We start from the raw sequence: 20,372 nt of genomic DNA on the forward strand, positions 1-20,372 counted from the left end.
AGGGTGTCTGTTGTGGGGAGGGGAAGGGAAAGGAGTTTGTAAGCCGCTCTGAGACACCTTTGGGTAGTGAAGGGCGGGGTATAAATCCAATCTCTTCTTCTTCTTTTACCTCACAAGGGTGTCTGTTGTGGGGAGGGGAAGGGAAAGGAGTTTGTAAGCCGCTCTGAGACACCTTTGGGTAGTGAAGGGCGGGGTATAAATCCAATCTCTTCTTCTTCTTTTACCTCACAAGGGTGTCTGTTGTGGGGAGGGGAAGGGAAAGGAGTTTGTAAGCCGCTCTGAGACACCTTTGGGTAGTGAAGGGCGGGGTATAAATCCAATCTCCTCCTCCTCCTCCTGTTTATGTCAGAATCTCACCAGTTATACTGCGGCAGCCGCAGCACAAGAAATAGATGGAGCGCTTGCCTGAACCCCGTAAGAGACGAAGAACTAAGCAGAAAACCTAAGCAGCCATTAGTCATCTCTCTCTGAAGTTCATGGCTCTGCTGGAAATTTTGCTGACGGAGGGGATTGTCCCTTTCCCCTTTACCACTGCAGGACTCCGGAGAGGCAGCCTATAAATCCCCTAAACAGATTGGTCATAATGCATGCCCCTGGAAATGATGCTCCTGGGGGAACTCTAGAAGCATCACAAGCGAGGAAGTTGGAAGTCCGCAGAGGGTGGGGGGGAATAATTGAAAATCGACTTCCTTTCCCGTCTACGGAAGCCCTGCCCTGGATCTAGCCTCACGGTTCCCCCCTCGCGCCACGTCCCCTGCTCCCCAACTCAGCAGTACAATCTAGTCTATTTCGCCTTCAGAGTACTGATTCTGCTCTTTGCTCTTTATTACTTCCTCCGAGAGCATGCGCAGCCGATTCTCAATTAGTTTGAGCTCTGATCGGAGAGAGCTGCTGACCCTTTGCCCTCGGAGACCACAGCGCACATTGCCATCATCAGCACAGCCGAGGTCTCTGGTGAGAGTCGGCTGACGCTCTTTTCCGCGTCTTGGTTTGTTTCTCCTTTTCAGATTGTCTCTGCAGTGGCAAAGCATTCCCCCCCACCCCACCCCCAGGTTGACATCAGAAAGATTAGGGGGTGCTGGATCACTATGCAGAATACATAATTGTGCTCAGGGGTCATTTCGTAGAAAAAGACGTGCAGGAGCTTATTAGCATAAATTAATTGCATAACTTATTTGCATATGCCATGCCCCCTGACACCACCGGAAGTGTGTCAGAAGGCAACACCAACGCTCAGGCTCCACTGGACTGTTTTGGATTGCTAGCTATTGGGGGGGGGGGGCTGCAGATTTGCCCTCACAGAGGAGGGAGAGCTTGTACCTGAATAAAACTTGGTCTTAAAGGTGCCACTGGACTGTTTTGGATTGCTAGCTATTGGGGGGGGGCGTGCAGATCTGTCCTCGCAGAGGAGGGAGACCTTGTACCTGAATAAAACTTGGTCTTAAAGGTGCTACTGGACTGTTTTGGATCACTAGCTATGGGGGGGGGACGTGCAGATCTGCCCTCACAGAGGAGGGAGACCTTGTACCTGAAGGCGGGCGGGGGGGGGGGGCTCTGCAACTTACCTGGCTGCTTCTTGCTCCTCGTGGCCCGACTGAGAGCTGCTGGGAGCAGGGGGCGGGGCTTGTTGCATGTGCCCGCCTCCTGGGCTCCTTACCGCCGGGGCTCCGCTCCTGTGCGCTCCCGCAGGAAATGTCCCCTGCTTGTGCTTCCAGGCGCAACTAATCCCAATTTATTCAGAGATTATTGCCTTGGTATGAATGCCCCTCTTGGGTTCCCTTGTCACAGTTAATTCCTCGGATGTTTCTGAATGATGTTATTTCTTACATTATCTCACTTCAGGTTGAGGGACTTGGGAATGTTCAGTCTGAAGAAGAGGAGGTTGAGGGGGGACGTGATGGCTTTGAGTATTGGAAGGGCTGTCACTCAGAGGAGGAGGGCAGGGAGCTGTTCCTGTGGGCAGCAGAGGAGAGGACTCGCAATCATGGGTTTAAATTCAGGGTGGGAAGGTACTGGCTGGATCATAGGGAAAAACTTTTTGTGCAATAGTGGAATCAGCTGTCACGGGAGTGAGTGAGCTCCCCCTCACTGTCAGTCTTCAAGCAGCATCAGGACAAACCCTTGCCAGGGATGCTCTAGGCCAGGGGTGTCAAACATGCGGCCCGAGGGCTGGATCAGGCCCCCAGAGGGCTTTCTATCAGGCCCGCAGTGGAACTGGCTGCCTCCTGCTTCTTCTTCCAGTTCTGCTGCTGCGTCATCGTAGGTTTGCAGCTTACAGATACACACCTGAACAGCACACTCAAGATTGCAACAGCACAGACATTTTGATGCAATAATTCAGAGCAAGAGGTGTTGGTTATCCGACACTGTTGAATGAACACAATATTGCAAGAGTGCTAATGTTTTAAGCATGTTTTTATTTTAAGTAAAAAAACCAAACTGTTTGTGTTTGTGGCCTTTATAAACTTTATATCTCCGCTACCTGGCATTACATTTTATGACACACACGGCCCGGCCCAACGAGGTCTCATTTATGTCAGATCCGGCCTTCGTAACAAATGAGTTCGACACCCCTGCTCTAGGCTGATCCTGCATTGAGCAGGGGGTTGGACTAGATGGGCCCTTCCAACTCTATGGTTCTGTGGTGTAAACCTGATTCGCTTGCTCATTCAAATGCTATGTCAGAGGTTTAAATGAGCCGAGTCAGCACCATAGCACAAGGTCAGGAGCCAGTTTGGTGTAGTGGTTAAGTGCTCGGACTCTAATCTGGGAGAACCAGCGGTGGGTGTTCTAACCCGACTGCTCAGCAATTTCATTTCATGGCATTATTTCCCATTGAGGTCCCCGCCCTCCCCAAACTCAAAACCTTTCTGGGAAATGCCTAAGAAAATAAGAACATAAGAGAAGCCAGTGTTGGATCAGGCCAGTGGCCCATCCAGTCCAACACTCTGTGTCACACAGTGGCCAGAAATACCAGGTTCCATCAGGAGGTCCAGCACTGGGGCCAGGACACTAGAAGCCCTCCCACCGTTGCCCACCGCCAGGCACCAAGAAGACAGAGCATCACTTGCCCCAGACGGAGAGTTCCTCTCTATACCTTGTGGCTAATATCCACCGATGGACCTCAGCTCCATATAAGAAAATAAGAGAAGCTGAGGTCTTCTTCTGTGGAATTCACTGCCACAGGAGGTGGCGGCGGCTACAAGCATGGGCGGCTTCAAAAGGGAATTAGATAAGCATACGGAGCAGAGGTCCATCAGTGGCTCTTAGCCACAAGGTAGAGGTAGGGACTTTGGGATAAGTGATGCTCTGTCTTCTTGGTGCTTGGGGGGGTGGTTTCAACAGTGGGAGGGATTCTAGTGTCCTGGCCGCACTGCTGGACCTCCTGATGGCCCCTGGTATTTCTGGCCACTGTGTGACAGAGGGAAGGCACAGGGGTGTGGCCTATTATGCTAATGAGTTCCTGCTGGGCTTCCCCCCCCCCAAAGGCCCTGGTAATCGCCAATGCTCCCTCTAAGCCGTGGAGTCCTGTGAACAGAAATTCTACTTTGTGAGCTACTGGCATTAAAGTTGTGAGCAAGCAATTTGGCCACTGCATAAGTTAGTTTGCTCTGGAGCCCTCCTTCCTGAGCCGAGGCAAAAATGTGTGAGCCGGAGGCTAAAAAACTGTGAGCTAGCTCACACTTAACTCATCTTAGAGGGAACACTGGTAGCTGCTACTAAGTCTTGGTCGCCTGGTGGCAGTGCCAGGAAATTAAGAAGAGGGACGGCGCGAAAGCCTGTTTTGGAGCTGCACAGAGCAAGTCCTACTTACGTTGCCTTAGAAGTACGTCACGCTATATTTATGGGGCTTACTGGCTCTGTGAGAAGCATGCACAGGACTGTAGCTTTAAGGGCCAGTTAGAGCAACAGGGAGAAAAAAAGTGCAAAATGTGATTGTATCCTGCTTCCCTTTGGCTGAAGGGCAATCCCTGACCCGGAGGGGAAATTTTCTTTCAGTCACAAACCCTCTCCAGACCAAGTAAGAAATACGAGCAGCAGTCCTGAGGAGGCAACCTCACTATAACAGCCTGTTCACACATTTAATTTTTATGTGGTGGTCGGGAGTATCGGCCTTCGATTGAGGTATCCTAGATTCAGATCCCCACCCACCCACTTCCCGTCTGATGCATGATGCTCAGCGAGTGATCTTGGGCCCAGTCTCTCATTCTGCTTCTCAGCATAACTTGCCTCGGAAGGGTCGTTGGGAGGATGAAGTTGATAGTGGTGATAGGGGAAACCCCGGGCTCCTTGGAAGAAGAGAAGAACAACACAGATGTACCACAACCACCATATTGCAGTTCCAGAGGTGTAATTGTGTAAATATGTAGCAAGAAGAAGAAGAGATTGGATTTATACCCCGCCCTTCACTACCCAAAGTTGTCTCAGAGTGGCTCACAAACTCCTTTCCCTTCCCCTCCCCACAACAGACACCCTGGGAGGTAGGTGGGGCTGAGAGAGCTCTTAACAGAAACTGCTCTTTTTCAAGAACATCTCTTATCAGAACTACGGCTTGCCCAAGGTCATCCAGCCAGGTGCAAGTGGAGGAGTGGGGAATCAAACCCGGTTCTCCCAGATTAGAGTCCGCGCACTTCACTACTACACCAAACTAAAGAAAAATCTACAGGGGACTGAGTGGCCCCTCCAAGACCAGATAGGTGTATTCATGCTTTTAACTCTAGCTTTTGTGGTCTGGAGCCCAGTTTGTACTTTTCCAACGTCAATTAAAATCAACTGCACTTCAGAAGACTTTGAAGAGCGCCCCTGTCTCCTTTATCGTGCTCTTTGCAACCTTCTTTGTGAGGAAAGGAAAGTTAAAGCGTTTTTAGGTGTTGGGATCCAGTCGAAGTGGATGAGTCTTCCATCAGCGGTTCCTTTGCGGTTCCCCAGCGTAGGTGGGAAACGGCTGCCTCTGTCTAACAGCATGACGGATCGTTTCTCTTAATTGTGCTGCATCTGCCTTTCTAGAGCTCCCTCCTGACCCATATCTAGCAGGTGGAAAACTGCGTGTCTTTTAATTTCAGAAGCGATAGTCTCCTAAAAGGAGCTAATGGAGGCAGATTACGTCGGTGATGAGTACATAAAATTGTTTTGCAATTCTCTTTGGGATGTAAGATTTCCAGAAACTTTTGTTGCTATGGACGGGTGTAGTGGATCCTTCTCTCTCTCTCTCTCTCTCTTTTGAGTTGGGGCAAGTTTTGGGGAGGGGGGGTGCTCGAACTATATGGAAAACTTGCAGTATTTGCTTTCTTATCCAGCCTAAATTTATTTTTCTTCTTCGCCAGCGTTAAATGCATCACGTGTAACGTAGTATACAAAGAAAAGAGCAAGAGTCCAGGAGCACCTTAATGACTAACACAATTTATGGCAGGGGATGAGCTTTCGTGAGTCACTTGCTCACTTCAGTATATAAAGTAGTACTGTGGCGTGCTTATAAATTTTTAAAGTATACGAGCTTTAAATTTTAAAATTTAATTTTATATATTGTTTCTCTGTCACGATATTTTATGCGACCTTGTAAGCGGCCCTGCGCCCAGGAGGCCGGGATATAAATCAAAGAAATTAAATAAAAATAAATACATAGTTTTAAATGAAAGCAAAGTTATGAATATACTCAATAGCAGAGAGACCTTGGAAGCTGTTATGCACCCTGTGCTACATTAACATATGTATCTTGGGTTTTGGCATAAGAGAGGCAGGGAAAAATAAAAAGTTAAAAATAGAAGACAATTTCTGTAGTAAACATAAAAATGCTACTATATTTTGTGGGATACTCTCACGACATGACTAAGAAGGATATCTTGATATTGATGAACTTTTAAAGACTGAACTCTCTTAAACTTTTTAAAGATTGACCTTGCTGGTGTATTATCATGAGTATTGCAAATCAGTTGTGGACAATAAGCACATCCTTGAAAGTATGCTATATATGAGAGCCAGTTTGGTTTAGTGGTTAAGTGTGCGGACTTTAATCTGGGAGCACTGGGTTTGATTCCCCACTCTTCCACTTGCACCTGGGTGGATGACCTTGGGCAAGCCGTAGTTCTGTCAGAGCTGTTCTCTCAGAGCTCTCTCAGCCCCACCCGCCTCACAGGGTGTCTGTTGTGGGGAGGGGAAGGGAAATGAGTTTGTAAGCTGCTCTGAGACACCTCTGGGTAGTGAAGGGTGGGGTATAAATCCAATCTCCTCTTCTTCTTATGTCTGCCGTGTACACAGGAATCATCATCTAATGCTGTTGATTGTTTTACACAGATGTCTTCATATGATGAGTCTTGGCTGTGTAAAACCTTGCCCTTAAAAGTATTTTCACGTTCCATATTATTGGAGCTTTTTACAGTGCTTCCCAAAATTTTCCAAGTTTTGTTGATTGCAAAAAACTCACAAAAAACTGGGGGGGAGGGATCCTTGGATACGAATGTTGGACCTCCATGGTTTCCCTCCTTAGCCACACTTGCCCTGTCCAGTTACAGATCTGATTGACAGAACGTAGGTGACGAAACCAGCATTAGTTGAGGCAAACGAGGGTTTGTACGAATGTCTGCAGGCTGAACCTTGGTTTCACAAACTAAACAGAGTTAAAAAGAAACCATGATTTCACCTTTGTGTCTGAACTGAGCTTTTCTCTTGTGTGTGGGCTGGTTTAGACATGGATCACACCCAAGTGGTGCTTTTCCTGGACTCTGCGGTTTTAGTGATAGGGACTGAATGGGCGGGCAAGACTTTGTACATAGCAAAGCACCACGTCAGGGAGAAGGCTGCCGTGCCCCAGGGCATTCTAGTTTTCTTTGTGCAGGGAAGTTTGTCCAAACTTTGGGAAGGGAGGAGGTAAAAAGGCAACACCCACCTGAAGCTTAAGCTGAACTGTATGGTTCTCTTTAGTGTAAATTCTGGCCCATGTTGGAGCAACCATCAAACCCTGCATTTAGGTGTATTTTTAAATGCCTGTCCTGGTAAGAATTTTTCAGTTCTTTTTTTTTTTTTTACATAGGATAGAGAATGACATACATGCACTCAGCACAGTATTATATCATTGGAAAAAGTGCAGAAAATGGCAACTAGAATGATAAAAGGGTTGCAACACTTTCCCTCTGAAGAAATGTTAAACCGCTTGGGGCTCTTTAGCTTGGAGAAACAACGGCTGAGGGGTGACATGATCAAGGTTTATAAGATTATGCATGCGATAGAGCAGGTAGAGAAAGAAGTCCTTTTCTCCTTTTCTCACAATACAAGAACTCATGGGCACTCAATGAAATTGCTGAGCAGTCAGGTTAGAACTGATTAAAGGAAGTCCTTCTTCACCCAAAGAGTGATTGACACATGGAATTCACTGCCGCAGGAGGTGGCAGTGGCTACAAGCATGGACGGCTTCAAAAGGGAATTAGATAAGCATATGGAGCAGAGGTCCATCAGTGGCTATTAGCCACAAGGTATTGATAGGGACTCTCAGGCTGGGGCAGGTGATGCTCTGTATTCTTGGTGCTTGGAGGGGGGGGCAACAGTGGGAGGGCTCCTAGTGTCCTGGCCCCACTGCTGGACCTCCTGAGGGCACCTGGTCTTTTTGGCCACTGCGTGATAGAGTGTTGGACTGGATGGGCCATTGGCCTGATCCAACATTGGCTTCTCTTATGTTCTTATATGGATCTGAGGTCCATCAGTGGCTATTAGCCACAAGGTATAGATAGGAACTCTCCGTCTGGGGCAAGGGATGCTCTGTCTTCTTGGTGCTTGTGGGGGGGGGCAACAGTGGGAGGGCTTCTAGTGTCCTGGCCCCACTGCTGGACCTCCTGAGGGCACCTGGTATTTTTGGCCACTGTGTGACAGAGTGTTGGACTGGACGGGCCTTTGGCCTGATCCAACACTGGCTTCTCTTATGTTCACAGTAAACATTCACATGCTCTGTTAGGTCACTTAACACGTAAATATGGAGAGGTGTATCGATGCGTGTGCCCTGAGACCTGGACGTTCCAGGCTAGCCTGATCTCATCAGATCTTGGAGGCTAAGAAAATTGTGAAATGTAAATTTAAGAAAGAACCTGAAATATTACTTTTGGGACTTAAAATGGAAGAAGCCAACATGGCGAAAAGGACTTTGATGTGGTATATGATTACAACTGCTAGAATGACATATGCTCAATGCTGGAAACATGAAAGAACTCCTGAAATCGGGGAGTGGATAAAAAAAATTACTTTTTATGGTTGAAATGGACAAAATGACAAGAAAGCTTAAAAATCTGGAAGCAGAAGAATTTTTTGCAGATTGGAAAGACTTTAAAGGATATTTAGAGAAATATTGGGATGTAAAGAACAACTTACTTTGCTTTGAAAATGATTGAAAAAAGATTGACTTTAGAAGAAGTGTAAATGTATAAGAATTTTAGTTAAAGGATATGTTACCTATAGAATTTGATTAACGAGTAAAGGAGAGAAGAAGGGAAAATAAGATATGGGCTGGAGTTTGGAGCACTGTGGGAAGTCAAAAGGGGTGGGGAAATAGGAGAAAAGGCTATATGATATTTAGCAATGTGATGTATATTTGACCTATTAATATATCCTAATAAAATTGTTTTTAAAAAGAAAAAGATCTTGGAAGCTAAGGCGGGTCGGCTCTGTTTAGTACTTGGGTGGAGCAGAGGCAGGAAGCTGCAAAACCACCTCTGAACCTCCCTTGCCTTGAAAACCTGTTGTTGTTCCCATAAGTCAGATGTGACTCGGTGGCACTTTCAATCACATTGATGTATGTAAAAAGGTTCTGTTTTTTCCCTTCCCCTAGGTCCTGGGATATTTACCAACACCGCTGGATTACATAAATTTGCAGACATAATCCAGGTAAATCTCTGTTCTTTCCTCCTGTATATTTGGCGACGACTGAAGGCTGTTGAGAGGCTACATACTCTGTGTTAAAATCCACAGCCGGTCTGTCATGGGGTACTGAGAGATGATGATGAAGAAGAGGAGATTGGATTTATACCCCACCCTTCACTCCCCAAGGGAGTCTCAGAGCGGCCGACAAACTCCTTTCCCTTCCCCTCCCCACAACAGACACCTTGTGAGGCAGGTGGGGCTGAGAGAGCTCTTGACAGAAACTGCTCTTTTTTAAAGGACAGCTCTTATCAGAACTACGGCTTGCCCAAGGTCACCCAGCCAGGTGCAAGTGGAGGAGTGGGGAATCAAACCCGGTTCTCCCAGATTAGAGTCTGCGCACTTAACCACTACACCAAACTGGCTGTCTTATACCTCACCCTTCACTACCCAAGGGAGTCTCAGAGCGGCTTACAAACTCCTTTCCCTTCCCCTCCCCACAACAGACACCCTGTGAGGTAGGTGGGGGCTGAGAGAGCTCTGACGTAAACTCTTTTTTTCAAGAACAGCTCTTATCAGAACAACGGCTTGCTCAAGGTCACCCAGCCAGGTGCAAATGGAGGAGTAGGGAACCAAACCTGGTTCTCCCAGATTAACTTAACCACTACACCAAACTGGCATGAGATCCCCATGATAGATGGTGCATGTAAACCAGGGGTAAAGTAGTTATCAGGGAAACAGGGAGGTCAAAATCCCTTCAGTTGCAATCCCATATTCAGCATTTTTGTTGTTGTTCAGTCGCACAGTCGAGTCCGACTCTTCACGACCCCATGGATCATCTCCCGCCAGGCCCTCCTTTTAAAATGATATGAGTTGTTGACCGAGGCTTGGATGGTACAGGGAAGTAGTTTTCCCCCCATTTCCCTACGGCATCAGGGTGCTTCTGTGCACATTCCAGGGTTTCTCTGTCTTTTGGTGCAGTGGTTAAGTGTGCGGACTCTAATCTGGGAGAACCGGGTTTGATTCCCTCACTCCTCCACTTGCAGCTGCTGATGTGACCTTGGGTCAGTCACAAGCTCTGGCACAGCTGTTCCTGAAAGAGCAGTTTGTGTCAGAGCTCTCTCAGCCCCACCCACCTCACAGGGTGTCTGTTGTGGGGAGGGGAATGGAAAGGACCTTATAAGCCGCTCTGAGACTCCAAGTGAAGGGCAGGGTATAAATCCAATCTCTTCTTCGTTTTCTTCTTCTTCTTCTTTCGTGTGGTCTTTCCTAAACCTGCATTCTGTGATGTTAAAAGAGAGATCGCAGCAAAGATGGAAAAGTTCAGATCTTCCATGGATTCTTCCTCATCGATACCATTTTCCCTGCCCTAGTTCTGCATGGTTGCCATTCTCCTCCTGCTACTGGGGGAGTCTTTTTTTTTAATTGGCAAATTACATATTGTTATAACAATCTGTCTGCTGGTTCCTCTGAATTCCCAGCTTTAAAAAAAAAGTAAGCCTGTAGCCCCTTTCGTTGGCAGTAAAAGGGGAACTTCATTGAGCGGGGGGGGGGTCGGACTAGATGGCCTGCATGGCCCCTTCCAACTCTGTGACTCTATGATTCTATGACTTGCTGTTTTAAAAAAGCGAAAGCTCTGGACTCAAACTTTGTTCTAGAAAACAGATTGCTATAGCAGTGAAAATCCCCTCCATCTCACAGGGCGGGAGGGATGAGTGTCACGGAAGACTGATGCATGGAAAAACATGGGGAAACCCACCTTGCAGAAGCCTCATTGCCGCTCTGCGGAACTAGCAGCTGCGGTGGTGATGGGGAAACCACACGATCCTGTGATTATGTGGAAAACACCTAGGTCTTACGATGTACTTGGCTGTGTGTGCCCATGATTGGTGTTTGGATCGCATGTGTAAGTTGATGGGATACTGAGAGAACAATTTCCCCCTGACTGCCAGCAATTGAGGCTGCGTTCTGTGGGCCTGCGTATTCCATGACCTCGGTCTGAAGCTTTGAATGACATTTGACTGCTTGCAGTAAGGTGAAAGTTCCAGTTTATGTCTGGCATTTGTCAGTGTAGCCGTGTATTACAGTAGAAGTTCAGCAGAACACCAGATGTACAATTGGAGAGGTGGGGTGAGAGGGAATGGCGCTGAACTAGAATGATCAAAACTTTTTCCATAACCCCCCCCCTCCCAAAAGGAGACCAAATGGGAGCCAGCTTGTCAATCCCACTCTTTAGACACCACTTGGCTAGTTTGAGGGTTGAAAGTGCCCCAACAGCAGGCTATTTTTGGGCAGGAACGCACAGGAACGTAGTTCCGGCTGGCTCCCAAGTTGGCCACGCCCAGCAGGAACTCATTAGCATAATAGACCACACCCAACAGCAGGAACACATTAGGATTGGCTGCATTAGGGGTGTGTGGCCTAACATGCAAAGGAGTTCCTGATACAAAAAAAGGCCCTGGGTTTTGACAACAAACAAGGTAAACAGAATAAGAAGCAAAAGGTGGGTGTGGCTGGATGACCACACTTCTGGCAACATGGGGGTGCGGCCCAATGTGCTAATGAGCTGTGCTGTCATGGGTGTGGCTTAATATGCTAATGAGTTCCTGCTGTTTGGTGTGGCCTATTATGCTAATGAGCTCCTGCTGGGCTTTTTCTACAAAAAGAGCCCTGCGCCAACAGGAAAGACTTCCCTGTGTGTGTCTTCATATTCATTACTGAGCTGTGAAGAGTCTGAGCCGGTCTAACATCCTTCCTGCTAACAATGGATAAACCCCCCCCCCCCAGTGCTTTATGGGGACTTAGGACTTTTATCCACGACATATGCTAATCTTCTGCCCCCCCAGCATTTCCCCTCTGCTCCAATCAAGCTGATTACAGTATGCATTGTACCCTTGCATCTTTTGCAAGCATCCTTCACAACAACCCTCCCCTCCTTCTGACCAGGACAAAAGGACTCAGATCCCCATTTCTACTCATGTCTGATGAAGAGAGCTTAGACTCTAAAAAGCTTGTGCCCTGAAATTCCTGTTGGTCTCCAGGGTGCTTTGTTGTTGTTGTTGTTCAGTCGCACAGTCGAGTCCGACTCTTCGCAACCCCATGGACCAGATCCCGCCAGGCCTTCCTGTCTTCCGCCGTCCTCTGAAGTTGGCTCAACTTCATGTTCTTTGCATCTATGACACTGTCTCACCATCTCATCCTTTGCCGTCCCCATCTTCTTTGACCTTCAATCTTTCCCAGCATCAGGGTCTTCTTCTCCAGTGAGTGCTCCCTTCTCATTGGGTGGCCAAAGTCTTTGAGCTTCAGTTTCAGTATCTGGCCTTCCAGGGGTGCTACTGCTCTCGAATCTAACTATCCTTCCTGCTGCCGATGTGACACTGAGGCCATAACAGGAATAAACAGCTTTAAAAGGGGATTAGATAAGTTTCATGGAGGATAAGTCTATCAGTGGCTACTAGCCATGGGGACTGAGGGGAACCTCCACATTCAGAGGCACTAAGCCCCTGAATCCCAGAGCCAGGAGGCAACATAAAGGGAAGGCTTCAGCCTCTGTGCCCTGTTGTTGGCCCTCCAGGGGAACTGGCTGGCCCCTGTGTGAGACAGGAGGCTGGACTAGAGGGACCACTGGTCTGGTCCAGCAGGGCTCTTCTGATGTTCTTACAAAGGCCTCGGCCTGTCTGCCCTGTTGTTGGCCCTCCAGGGGAACTGGCTGGCCCCTGTGTGAGACAGGAGGCTGGACTAGAGGGACCACTGGTCTGGTCCAGCAGGGCTCTTCTGATGTTCTTACAAAGGCCTCGGCCTGTCTGCCCTGTTGTTGGCCCTCCAGGGGAACTGGCTGGCCCCTGTGTGAGACAGGAGGCTGGACTAGATGGTCCACTGGTCTGATCCAGCAGGGCTCTTCTTATGCTCTCATGATTTCACAGCACCGGCAGGGCTACCCATGTAGTTTCATACATAACGATCCTCATCCAGAGCACAGTCAGGTGGCAGTTTTTTTTCAGCAGCCTCCACGCAGAGCGGTGGGGCTCACTCCACAGCTCATGGAGAGCCATGTTTGCAATTCCCATCAGCCAGAAGAGTCACATCTGCTTCCATCTCTGGCCTGAGTTCCTGCACCTCAAGGGGGCTCTCATGTTGCCCGCCCCTCTGGTGGGGGCTGTTTCAGAGTGGGCAACACCTGCCAGGCAAGGGCCTTGCCCCTGTTCCTGGAACATCGGGATCCGTGCTCAGAAGAGCCACAGGCGGCATGTCAGTGGCTCCTCACTGAGTGGCTATCACAGGCATAGGGGGTAATATCTGAACTGGCCCTTAGGAGTTGCTGTGCATTTAGTTATATTTATTAGGTAAATCCTGTACTTTGTTCCTTATTAGGAGCTCAGGGGAACTTACACAATCACACCCAACATTAAAACAATAAAATACTGTAAATTTTAAAAAGCAGTATGGTAACATGAGACATCATAAAAAGTCCAGTAGTCTACCAATACTATCTGTTGTAGAACAAAGTTTGAGTCCAGTGGCACCTTTAAGGCCAACAAAGTTTTATTCTGGGTATAAGCGTTTGTGTGCAAGCACACTTCTTCAGATACATAGAAACAGAAGGCACCAAGCATTATATATAGGTAGCGGTAGAAAAGAGCAAGAGTCCAGTAGCACCTTAAAAAAAGGTGAAGGTTCCCTTGCTCGAAAGCCAGTCGAGTCCGACTCTAGGGTTGCGGTGCTCATCTCCGTTTCCAAGCCAAAGAGCCAGCGCTGTCCGAAGACGTTTCCGCAGTCATGTGGCCAGCATGACTAAACACCAAGGCGCACGGAACGCTGTTACCTTCCCACCGAAATGACTAACAAAATATGTGGCAGGGGATGAGCTTTCGTGAGTCACTGCTCACTTCTTCAGGGTATGAACGATCATACCCTACCACAAATTTTCTGAAGTCTTTAAGGTGCTACTAAACCAGGGGTGGCCAAACTGCAGCTCGGAAGCCACACGTGGCTCTTTCACACAGTCTAATGTAATATTAATAAAAAGCAAATTTGCCTATTTTTCAGTTAAAACATGTGTGTAATATTTGTTCATGTCTTGTAGCTCTCAAGCATCTGATGTTCATTCTGTGTGGCTGTTATGTTAAGCAAGTTTGGCTATCTTATGCTTGACCTTATGGATGTTCCAGCTGCAGTCTTCTCGGCTGGGAAAGTTAACGGCTTTTGCTTTGCTTGCTAGCTTTTGCCCGCCCACGTGCGAGATGTAACCATTGGCTTATGCTTACGGGGGGTGGGGGTGGATTTCACTATAAGTCAGAGGCTCTGACACAGACAGTCATTTCTGACACAAGCTGTACACGTGTTCTTTAGTACTGGAACTACTAATAAACAGTAGAGACCCCCCCCCTGTCCCCCAGTCCAAAACAGTCCAGTGGCACCTTTAAGACCAAGTTTTATTCAGGTACAAGCTCTCCCTCCTCTGTGAGGACAGATCTGCATGTCCCCCCCCCCAATAGCTAGCAATCCAAAACAGTCCAGTGGAGCCTGAGCGGTGGATGTTTCCTTCTGACACACTTCCGGTGATGTCAGGGGGTGTGGCATATGCAAATAAGTTATGCTAATGAGTAATGCTAATGAGCTCCTGAACCTCTTTTTCTATGAAACGACCCCTGCTTGCAAGAAGGTATGAATTGTGCTATTTGGAAGAAGTAGGGCAACAATATTAGATAGGAGTGGCAGATCTCAGTCCATAAAATCCAGGTTGTAGGCTTATGCCGCTTCAATTTGCCTTGGGGCCATGTGAGGAAGAAAGAGAGGATATTTAACCCTTCAGCCTCCATTTGGTTTTTCTATTTGAAATCTAGCTCCCTGCCTTGTCACTAGCGTTCTAAAGGAGAAGGCCGATGCCCTTTAAAAGCACTCCGTTTCCCCTTTAAAGTGATGATAACAAAGCAAGGGAGCGTAGTTTCAAATAGTGAAACTAAAGGGAGGTTGAAGACGACATACCCTGTGTTCCTCAGGCAAATTATAATGGCACTTACAGATGGAATGGTTCATTTCCTGTGTTTGAGCCCGTAGCACAGCCTTATAGTAGTGCTTTCTAGCAAAGGCAGAAAGGTAAAATGCAAACGACAACAATTTTGGGGTACATTGTGTTTGCCCTTTTGAGATGTTCATGTAGTTCTTCAATATACCACTGGGAGGAGCTGGCTCCCCAGTCTGAGATGCAGCGCTGCACTTCGGAGGAAACGGTGTCTGGATAAGAATTGCATTTAACAGGATTGTGCTGCAGTGTTATATATGAGGCAAGCAAGGAATTGCATGTAGATAAATAGGTACCGCTTCGGCGGGAAGGTAATAGCGTTCCATACGCCTTGGCGTCTAGTTATGCCGGTCACATGACCACGGAAACATCTCCGGACAGCGCCGGCTCTTCGGCTTGGAAATGGAGATGAGCACCACATCCCTAGAGTTGGATTTGACTGGCTTTCGAGCAAGGGAAACCTTTACTTTTACCCTAGAACAGTACAGGTCTCTGTACAAAGTGTTCTATAGTTCTAATCAGGGGTCATTTTGTAGAAAAAAAGGTGCAGGAGCTCATTCGCATAACTTATTTGCATATGCCACACCCCCTGACATCACCGAAAGTGTGTCAGAAGACAACACCGACCGCTCAGGCTCCACTGGACTCTTTTGGATTGCTAGCTATTGGGGTGGGGGGGAACGTGCAGATCTGTCCTTGCAGAGGAGGGAGAGCTTGTACCTGAATAAAACTTGGTCTTAAAGGGGCCACTGGACTATTTTGGATGGGGGGGGAGCTCTGCAACGTCCCTGGCTGCTTCTTGCTCTGACTGAGGGCTGCTGGGAGCAGGGGGTGGGGCTTGTTGCATGTGCCCACCCCCTGGGCTCTTTACTGCCGGAGCTCCGCTCCTGTGCGCTCCCGCAGGAAATGACCACTGGTTCTAATCCAGAATCACAAGAAAAATGCTGGTGGTTGTGGTCTGTTCCTTTGGTGGTGGAGGTGGGAGGGGTGTTAAAACATCAATCTGTGACCCTTGTGGGTAAAGTTAAGTGTGGAAGCAAAGACTGGCGGGAGGGGAGGGGCAGGATTTGGAGCTGGGCTTGTGAGATCAGCCTGTGATTAATGTTCAGTTGCTGCTTTTGCAACCCTCTCTGTATCTAAGCAATTATGTGGAGGGGCTGTGTGCCTCGGTGGCGGAGCATCTGCTTAGCACGTAGAAGGTCCCAGGTCCAATCTCTGGCGCCTCCAGCTTAAAGGATCAGGTTGTAGACTTCCTCCTCAGACCCCACAGAGCTGCCGCTCTGAACGGGCAACACGGACCTTGGTGGACTAAAAGTCTGTTTCTGGTTACTGGGGTGTGTGTGTGGGGAGGTATTTGTGAATTTCCTGCACTGTGCAGGGGGTTGGACTAGATGACCCTGGCGGTCCCTTCCAACTCTATATGATTCTATAATCCACTCAGGCGCGGCCAGCCTGGGGCTCTGGTGAAGCCAGCAGGCTGGCAGGGTATGCTTTTGGGGCGGGGTGGTGGTGGTGGAGAGGCTGGCAGTCTGGCGGGGACTGCTTTCGGGGTGGGGAGGGGGCTTTGGAGAGCACTCAGGCTGGCCACAAGGGCGCCAGGCCCTCTGTCAGGCAGAAACGCCTGAGAATCCCCCCCCCCATTTGGTGTAGTGGTTAAGTGCGTGGGAGAACTGGGGTTTGATTCCCCCACTCCTCCACTTGCACCTGCTGGATGACCTTGGGCAAGCCATAGTTCTGGCAGAGCTGTTCTTGAAAAAGAGCAGTTTCTGTCAGAGCTCTCTCAGCCCCACCTACCTCACAGGGTGTCTGTTGTGGGGAGGGGAAGGGAAAGGAGATTGTAAGCTGCTCTGAGACTCCTTTGGGTAGTGAAGGGCGGGGTATAAATCCAGTCTCCTCTTCTTCTTCCTTCACCTTGCTTGGAGGTGAAGGGAAGGAAGAGGGGGAAAGGAATGGATCTCAGGTGCTTCTGCCTGTCAGAGGGGCTGGTGCACACTTCCGGTGATGTCAGGGGGGGTCAGTGTTCCCTCTAAGCTGAGTTAGTGTGAGCTAGCTCACAGTTTTTTAGCCCCCAGCTCACACATTTTTGTCTTAGCTCAGGAAGGATGGGGCTCCAGAGCAAACTAATCTATGCAGCGGCCCAATCGCTCGCTCACGACTTTAATGCCAGTCGCTCACAAAGTAGAATCTTTGCTCACAAGATTCCATAGCTTAGAGGGAGCATTGCAGGGGGTGTGGCATATGTAAAAAAGTGATGCTAATGAGCTCCTGCACCTCTTTTCCTAGGAAATGACCCCTGAGAAGGGATATGGTGTCATAGAAGTCTTGGGGTCAGTGTGATGATTAACCAAGCTTTTGGAGATGGGTGTGATGATGAGCTCGTGGTTTGCGGATTGCCCCACAGGCGGTTAACATTCAAGGGCAGTCTCTTCCTTGTCAGTCATGAGGACGCTATGTCATCTTGGCTGGCTTCAAGGCTCATGAGCCTGCCGGTCAAGAGTTCAGTGCATGATCAAGGCCATGTCAGGTCGCCCTGTCATAGGTCTGGAATGTGGAGGGGTGCCCTCCCGTTTTCTGTCTCAGCTCTCCCTGGCTCACCAACTGTTGCTATCTTAGGCTTGACCTTGTAGATGCTACAGCCGCAGCTTTTCTCGGCTGGGAAAGTTAACGGCTTTTTCTTTGCCCGCTTGCTTTGCCCGCACGTGTGTGTGAGATGTAACCATTGGCTTATGTTTACCGTGGAGATGTTTGATTCTAGTATAAGTCAGAGGCCCTTGTATAGGCGTCCATTCCTGACACAAGCTGTATATGTGTGTCTAGTACTGGATTTACCAATAAACAGCTTCTTATGAAGCCCTTTGTTGTGTAACCTGACTAAGGACCCTGACAGGCCGCTCCCCTCAAGGACGCTTCAGGAGAGAGGGGCTGTGGTTCAGTGGGAAAGTATCTGCTTGGCATGTTGAAGGTCCCAGGTTCAATCCCGGGTATCTCCAGTTAAGGTTCAGGTAGTAGTTGGTGGGAAAGACCACAGCCCGACACCTTGGAGAACTGCCGTAGGCAATATTGACCTTGATGGACCCAATAGTCTGATTCAGTATAAAGCAGCTTCGTGGGAAGCTGTGACTTTGTTTTGGTGTCCATACCCTTCGGGAAGAGGCCGACCTGACACCCCCGAATGCGGAATTCCTCATGGGAATACAGATCGTGATGGCGGACTGCTTGAGCCCCAGGAATCTGAGCACATCCGTGTGGAAGTTGTGTTCTCTTTAAGCACCTTCGGGCCTAGTTAAGCACTTGAGAGCCAGTTTGGTGTAGTGGTTAAGTGCGCAGACTGTAATCTGGGAGAACCGGGTTTGATTCCCCATTCCTCTTCATGCAGCTGCCGGTTGACCTTGGGCAAGACATAGTTCTGACCTGGCTGGATGACCTTGGACAAGCCGTAGTTCTGATAAGAGCTGTTCTCTCAAGGACAGTTTCTGTCAGAGCTCTCTCAGCCCCACCAACCTCACAGGGTGTCTGTTGTGGGGAGGGGAAAGGAAAGGAGTTTGTAAGTCGCTCTGAGACTCTGAGTGAAGGGCGAAGTATAAATCCAATCTCCTTCTTCTCCTCCTCCTAGTTAAAGATCTCTGGTTTCGCTGTTAAAACATTACCCTGTGTTATAAAGCAGATGATGCACTGACCATGGAATGGCCCCAAAGGCTGCTCTTTCTGATTTATCGAACGTCTGTTCTGTTGCGATGGGGGGAGGAATTCGTTTATTTCTGCTGCATTACTAATCGCCAAGATAGGTGGGAGGTGAAACTCTTTGATGAGACTTGCAATAAAAAAGACTTGGTTGTACTCAGGTGGTTGTGGTGCTGTTATTGGTACAAGGCTTTATTGTCTGACTGAGTGATTGTGGGTAAAAGATTGGTCATTCAGCTAAACACAATGATAATAATAGTCTCTTAGGTCACGGTGTGCCCTTTTTTAGATGTACAGATTTTTCCCCCCTCATAACATTTCCTCCTTGGACATGTAACTGGCATGCATTGTAGAACTCTCAAATACTGTACTGTAAAAAAAAGAAGTACAGCACCTCTTATGGGTGCAAGACGGGAAACTGCTCCACTTGGAAGGGGTTCAGTCCCCAGCATCTCCGGTTAAAGGATTAAGTAGCAGCAATAGGAAAGACCACTACCTGAGACACCAGGGTTCTGTTGTCAGTCAGAATAGACTGTCATGAGCTTGATAGACCAATAGTCTGATTTGACACATGGCACCTTAATATGGTCATCATTAACTTCCTATCTAGAAAAACAGTTTGAGGGCTTGGGTTCAGAACATAAGGAGAGCCTTCCTGGATCAGAGCAGTGGTCCATCTAGTCCAGCATCCTCGCACAGTAGCCAACCAGTACCTACGGAGGGCCAACAACAGGGCAGAGAGGCCGAGGCCTTCCTAAGGACATCAGAAGAGCCCTGCTGGGTCAGACCAGTGGTCCATCTAGTCCAGCATCCTCGCACAGTAGCCAACCAACCAGTTCCTCTGGAGGGCCAACAACAGGGCATAGAGGCCGAGGCCTTCCTAAGAACATCAGAAGAGCCCTGCTGGATCAGACCAATGAGGGTCCATCTAGTCCAGCCTCCTGTCTCACACAGTAGCCAACCAGTTCCTCTGAAGGGCCAACAACAGGGCAGAGAAGCCAAGGCCTTCATAAGAATATCAGAAGAATCCTGCAGGATCAGACCAGTGGTCCATTGTGATGGACTCCGGGCTTGGGATCAGCCTGCAAGAAAAGGCACCTGCAGTCACGTGACTAGCAGTGGTGATATAATTCTGATGCAGAACTCGGGGGGAGGGGGTCTAATGGGGGGAAAAAACCCTCTTGACAGTTGGAGCTTGGCCATTGAGACTGTCAGTTTTTGGTCGGTGGGTACTGTGCCAGGGGACCTCACTGAGTCCGAGGAGTCAATGAGACTTCTCTACAGATTCCAATATTAAGGGAATCTGAAAAAAGCCAAACATAGTTCTATACCGTAGAGAAATCTAAGGAGTTTTAAAAAGGAAAATAAGCTCCTGACGGTTGAACAAGAGATTGACGTTCCTCTCACATAGAATCTATACCCTGCTGGAGAGAGAGTCAGGTTTAGTGGATTTAGTGTGTGTTAGGAGGGTTTATTGGACTACTGAGTGTCCAAAAAGAAAAAGAAAAAAACCACCAAGGCACAGCGGAGGTATTTCTCTGTGGAGGTGGAGAGTACCGGAGAAATCCAAACGTAAACCGGCAGTCTAAACAGAAACCAGCAGTCTAGAACACCATGGGTTGAGATTAGAGAGGGTGCGTGTTTTGTACGGTGATATCTGAAGTGAATGATCATAAATGAACTGACCTAAAGCTAAACTGTACCATTTGAAACAACATAAACACAAGCATCAGGTTTTCCCTTGTATATATATTCCCTGCCTGCCCGCCCTTGTAAATAAAAGCATCAGTTGGTTTTATTGTTCCATGTCGTAGGTGCCTCAGTGTCTGAC

At 48.3% G+C, this 20,372-nt stretch overlaps 1 protein-coding gene across 1 annotated transcript in view; it reads left to right on the forward strand.

The window, feature by feature from the left end:
- RTEL1 (regulator of telomere elongation helicase 1) overlaps window positions 1–8,865 on the forward strand; it is a gene marked incomplete at its 3' end in the record, with an annotated part of 59,820 nt that extends 50,955 nt beyond the window's left edge. The window contains exon 13 of the mRNA XM_015414008.1: window positions 8,810–8,865. Coding sequence (XP_015269494.1) covers window positions 8,810–8,865 — 56 coding nt within the window. The remainder of the gene's footprint in view (window positions 1–8,809) is intronic.
- Between the last annotated feature and the right edge of the window lie 11,507 nt (window positions 8,866–20,372).

The sequence above is a fragment of the Gekko japonicus genome, unplaced genomic scaffold (genome assembly GCF_001447785.1).
Source record: "Gekko japonicus isolate JY-2015 unplaced genomic scaffold, Gekko_japonicus_V1.1 scaffold2433, whole genome shotgun sequence".
Taxonomy (NCBI): domain Eukaryota; kingdom Metazoa; phylum Chordata; class Lepidosauria; order Squamata; family Gekkonidae; genus Gekko; species Gekko japonicus.